Source organism: Ostrea edulis, chromosome 5 (genome assembly GCF_947568905.1).
Source record: "Ostrea edulis chromosome 5, xbOstEdul1.1, whole genome shotgun sequence".
In the NCBI taxonomy this organism is placed as follows: domain Eukaryota; kingdom Metazoa; phylum Mollusca; class Bivalvia; order Ostreida; family Ostreidae; genus Ostrea; species Ostrea edulis.
Genome location: NC_079168.1, coordinates 61,799,304 through 61,805,634, shown reverse-complemented (window position 1 = coordinate 61,805,634; position 6,331 = coordinate 61,799,304). Strand labels below are relative to the sequence as shown.

Here is a 6,331-nt window from a genome sequence, read left to right as displayed (position 1 = left end):
TGAGTGGAAATTGATAAAGTTTTCCCCACTTTTAACCAATTAATATTGATAAGTCACATGAGGATGGAGATACCTTAACAAAGTAATTTTTGGATGACTGATCGCTAGATATGAATATTTTTGTTTTCCATTTATGGTGAAGAAGCAATTAACTGTCCATGATGTCAAAAAGTCTAGTCTTTAATTTATCGTGAGGAATGGTCGTGTAAAGTGTTGAAAAGTCATAGGTTTTGATGTTATTGATTTGAGAAAAGTTAAGCGATTTCAAGTTTACTAAAAATGTACTAAAAAGTTTACTAAAGTGTGAAATGTGTACGGACTGACAGACGGACAAAATGTGATCAGAAAAGCTCACTTGATCCTTCAGCTCAGGTGAGCTAAAAAGCAAAGTAATATGTACGTAATAAGCATAAAAAGAATATCAAAATGCATTAGTGTCACTTGTCCCCTATGAAACCCAAATAATTTGCATGACTATTCTCTGCTAAGAGTGGGGACGAACGGACTCGGGCCAAATGCAAATATAAGACGAATGGACACGATACCCGAATATTTTTTGGATTTGATGCGATCGGAAAAGACTTAAGAGTGACGTGGCACTTCGAATTAAATATGTCGACGGTAACGATACTTTATTCAGCTACCCTTTCCTGTCTTATATTGTCAGGTTTTTATATTGTAATTCATATTTAAACGTGTACTTGTGTCATTACATTTCTTGGAACCAACCGAATTTACTCTGTTACATTCCGACGACATAAGAGTGTGTTCTCTGTTACTTAGCAGTGACTGTTGACGCTGTGTGTGTGTGTGTGTGTGTGTGTGTGTGTGTGTGTGTATCGTTTAGATCCTAGGGGTAAACGTAAGGTTGGGTGTTATAATTGTTTGTTTGTGCTTTATATATATATATATATATATATATATATATAATATATAATATATATAATATATATATGTATATAGCACTATTCATATGTATACACAAATATTTATTGGCACAAACACAATTACAATAATTGGGAGAAAGGCCTATTGAACATCATTGAATAATGTTTACATCAATTTTATGTAGTTTTAAGTAATTGACTTCTATATTCAAAATAGTCTCTAATGAATTTCACTGTAATCTTTAAGACGTTAAATATATCACTGTTTAAATATACCTGTAACATATACATGTATAGCACGTACGTGGGTTCAATTTTTCCACGGATAATAATTTTTCTTTAACATTTCCTACGTTTCTAAATGATAATTGATTGCATTAAACTTATATAGTTCTAAACGATGATAATCAATTTGAATCAAACACTATGATTATTTCCTTATTGATTTATTATATGATTTTTCTCTAACTATTCCTTGCCTAGTCTAATCACTAGGCTAGTGTTTCAACCTCTGGTCTGTTTCAGACGCTGTTTCAAACTACAAGTCCCTTTATTTATTTAAGCTTTTGCTCCTGGGCTATCTTCTGAAGGAATATAATGTCTCAAATGGTCCACCCGCAGTAATTTGAAGTCCCACATATGAGACAATAAACCTTACCTAAATTTTGGATTCGAGATGTGATCTTCTCTCTTCTCCGTCTACCAGCAGACTAACTCAGATACGCAGAAATGCCTTCTATTTATACCTCCACTCAATTCTGCTGAATCATATTCAAGTCTCCAAAATGTTTGAGACAATGTACAACATACTTGTAAGGAATAGAATCATTAACAAGACTTGATTGACCCTGATTGCCTCATTTACATAATCAAAGGAATTTTCATTACATTACCCACGTTTCCGAAATATATGTGACCCTGCATATGGAACAAAGAAACAAACAATTTAAAAAAAAATCATTATTATTATAGTTATCCTTAAGTAAACTACAATGTTTCAATTGTAAACAGTTTTCTGTCTGTGTCAGAGTCTTAAAATCATTGTCATTTATTCTGTATGCAACTTTCGTTTCTTGAGGACTTTCTTTTGTCCCTCAGTAGACTGATTCTCAGTCTGAGTACTAGAAGACTTGTATGTCTTTCCAAAACTGAAATTCTGTATGGATGCATGCTGTGTATGTCCCGCTGCTTTGGGTTGACACCACTGGTGTAGTTTCCACCTGAGACCTGTCTTTTCTTTCATAAAGTTCATATGAATGTTCTATCTGAGCATTAATCGTAGTTAGGTCCTCCTCCTTTTGCCTCATAGTTTTCCTCTGCATCATGTTCTATTTTACGCCCAGACCCTCCAATGCCTGAGTATCTCACAGTCCCAGGTGTTGATTGTGCCCTATGTTCTTTAATTCTCATACGTTCATTAGAAAGTTCCTTAATTTTCTCTTCTAGAAAACTTATTTCTTCGTCAGTATTGTCCATGGTTTCCTATTATTTAAATATTACAAAGTTTCCAAACGTCTTGTTTCAGACAGTGAAAGTAAATGTGAATAAGCAAACTATAATTTTTTAAGTAGAACTATAATCGTTCGAATGTTACACACTATTCAAACAAAAACAGACAATTTTACAAATGGGTTGCTTTTTTTTCTTCTTCTTCTTTTTTTTTTTTTTATAATTTATTCGATTTTTGTCACATATATACATACATATACTACCCTCTCACACTGATTCATTCATTCATTAATAGAATAATTAAATCTGTGGTTACTTGCTGTACAAAAAAAAAACCCCCAAAAAACCCCAGAAAAAAAACAGAAAAAAAAGAAGAAAAAAACGACAAACACAAGTGAAAAGTAGCTAATAAAAGACAAATCAATCAAAAATAAACTTCCATCTGGTCCACATTTTATCAAAGCTGTACAGTTTAAACTTTTGGATTGCAACATATTTTTCCACATGGTATTTAAACCATGACATAATAATCCAACCAAGTTTGGTTCTTTATTCTGCATTAAACAAGTAAATATGTATTGTTTGACATTTAGGATTATAAAATTAATAACTGTGTTATTAAAAGACAATGGAAATTCACCTAATATGATATTGGACACATTAAAACCAACTCTTTCTGAAGTCTTTCTGTATATATGAAGACTCAACTCACTCCACAATGTTTGGATTATATCACATGAAGTAAAAATATGTATCATTGTTTCTACATTTTTTGTACAAAATCTACTGCAGTCACATGTTTTAACATTAATTTTCTTAAGATAATACCCAACAGGAAGGATTCTATGTAAAATTCTAAACTGTAGCCATTGAGCTGAAGAATCAGTTGTTGTTTTGAAACAAATCTTAAACACACTTTGCACAGAAAAATCATCTACTCCATGTGGAATTAATTCAGCCTTCCACTTGCCTACAGAAGTTGGGATATCCTCTTTTTCATTCAAAAGATTGTGAATGATTTTGGAGCATTTTTCATGCAACAAAACAGGTTAAAAAAATATTGGCAAACATGGATTAAGGATTCTTTTGGTTGAATGTCTATCAATAGACAAAGTTTTTAAGTATTTTGAAATTACTTTTATAATGCTATTATATTTCATTACACACTTTTTCGAGATTGTAAGTGGTTTGAAATTTATCTAAGGTTAAGAAATTACAATCATCATAAAAAAAATCTTGAATAACTTTAACTTCTTTCTCATGCCAGACTTTGATAAAAACTGGTTTACCAGCTATTTTTATATTAGAATTATACCACACTGGAATATTTTGAAAATTGCTTTTTAAATTTGGAGGATTCTGTCTAATTTTCACATAGGAAAGCCAAGAATTCAAAACATCCTTCCAAAATGTATTATTTTCTTTAAGTAAGCATTCTACAATAAAACTGTCACCAAAGTCATATAATTTCTTTGAGATATCTTTTCCATAGACTGCAAAAAATATATTCATCCACAGTTTACAAGATTTTGTAAGTCTCTTAATCCATGACCATTTCAGGGATATAATAAAGTTGTTTATATCTACCATTTTTATACCCCCTGATAGTCTTGTGTTATCACAGACCTCTTGACTTTATCTATACTAGATTTCCATAGGAATCCATACATTATTTTACATAGATATGAAATTGTCTCCCTTTATGGCATAGGAAGTGATCTAAACAGATGATTTAATTTTGGGATTAGCAGAGTTTTAATGACTGTAATTCGACAAATAGGAGTGAGAATTCTTCTATTCCACTGCTCAATAAGTGCAGTAATTTTTGGAATTTGGAGTCCAAAGTTTATGTCATCAATTTCACTAAGATCAACAGAGAATAGAATACCTAATAGATTAAATTTTTAAGGTTGTAGATCCCCAATCCAATTTCCATCTTGTATGATGAAAGACTTGATCTGAATTTTTTTTAGAACCAATCCAAATGATTTTTGTTTTAGAAGTATTAATCTTTAGACCAGAAAAGCTAGAGAAAAATTTGATGGTATTTTTAATAAAAGCTTCAAATAGGGATTCAGGTGAACGAACCATCAAGGGCTAGTGAAGTATCATCAGATTCTGCATTTTGTGATATTTTATGTTCTGTGTTTTCTATACATATGCCTTTAATATTATTGTTTTGTATTATCAATATTGCAAGAATTTCAGCACACATGAGAAATAAATATGGTGCTATAGGGTCCCCTTGTCTACACCCCCTTTGTATGTCAAACTGTGCTGATAAATATCCCCTCTGGAAAATTGTGCATTTTGACGTCACATTTAGCCTCGACTTATTTCTCTTTTTCAAAGCAAACAATTATAAACAATAATAATACATTCCGTATGCAATGAAAAAGGCCGTTAACACTAAACAAAATTAACCAATAAATTGAAAATCGTAAAAAAGTAACCGTAATTTTATCGTATATTCTTATTCAAAGAAACTCATGAACTCGTTCATCTATTTAGTCGTATTACGGTTTTATATGTATTTATTTGCTAAAACCTGTTACAATGATAATTATATTATTCACTTTGAGCAAATTGGGTGTTTAAATTACGAATTGCATGTCAGAGTCTTCTGTTATTGGCATTCAAAATAAAAAACGAATAACTGTTGAAGCAGGTAATGAAAAAATAAATGGCGACACCCATATGGATCACGAAAATTTCGGTGAACATATATAGAGATTATCTCTTTTTCTTTTGCTGATTTTAACTTTTTTCTTTTATATACGTATTACCTTTAGAGCCTTGCTTTGCGGGACGGGCCTTCGGCCCGTCCGAGCTTTGCTCGGTATAAACAAACTTTGCTGTGTCTAGATATAGACCATCTTATACTTAATCCATCTATGTGTTCTTCATCTTCTTTCAACTATAGTCCATCTGGACATGTCATTACTGATGTTGATATAGTTGAAAATGAGGACCTCAAATCACTTATTATAAAAGGTGAAAGGTGAAGATAACGAACAGTGATCAATCTCATAACTCCTACAAGCAATACAAAATAGATAGTTGGGCAAACACGGACCCCTGGACACACCAGAGGTGGGATCAGGTGCCTAGGAGGAGTAAACATCCCCTGTCGATCGGTCACACCCGCTATGAGCCCGGCTATATCTTGATCAGGTAAACTGAGTTATCCGCAGTCAAAATCAGTGTGCCAAGAACGGTCTAACAATCGGTATGAAACACGTCAGACAGCATTTGACCCAATGATAGGTTGTATTGGCAAACTAGATCGATTTTTATTATTCTGTTTAACGTTAAACAGAATAATGAAAATAGATAAAAACTTGTTGAAATGACAAAATTTAAATATTAACAGTTTTAAAAAAACTGCTAATTCATAAATATCTATAGATTAATTGTGGACATTAGGGAAACCAATGTATAATAGACATCCAGTAGAGGAAATTCCAGCATAGGAGTTATTGCCCTTGACAACAATTTTTAAATCATAAATAATTGATTATCTTTGAAAAATATAAACTTTTTCAGTAATAATAGTTTACCAGATTTTTTATTATATCCAGTGAATAAAAAAAACGGAAGTATATTTTAACATCAGAAAATCACAAATTTTCGTTATACAGAATAATTAAAGCTGTATGGTCCGAATTACAATATTTTTTCCCATCTCGTAAAAACGCTATTAAATCATCACACATATGTAGTTATGAGGCTGTACGACATATAAATTATTTCACCTGTTTTAATCCAAATTATTTGATTTTAAATTGATGATTACAAATAACCGTGTCACTGCCATTTCAAGTGACAGTCACGTGACCAGTTCAAACTTTCAGATCATCGGTGGTCTTATCTGTGTAAAGCTGTGTATTTTGTTATAACAGTACCGTACCATAAGTTTATAGAAATAAAAATATCAAATACCTCTTAGTAATTCGTTGTTTTAAGCTCTTTCAGCCTTAAAACTAGACAGTTGC

The 6,331-nt window shown here is 31.7% G+C and overlaps 1 protein-coding gene across 1 annotated transcript in view; it reads left to right on the top strand.

Annotated features, from left to right (window-relative positions):
• Positions 1-492: 492 nt before the first annotated feature.
• Positions 493-6,331, top strand: part of LOC125648868 (glucosamine 6-phosphate N-acetyltransferase-like) — a 73,212-nt gene continuing 67,373 nt past the window's right edge. The window contains exon 1 of the mRNA XM_048875899.2: positions 493-621. Coding sequence (XP_048731856.1) covers positions 613-621 — 9 coding nt within the window. The 5' untranslated portion in view covers positions 493-612. The remainder of the gene's footprint in view (positions 622-6,331) is intronic.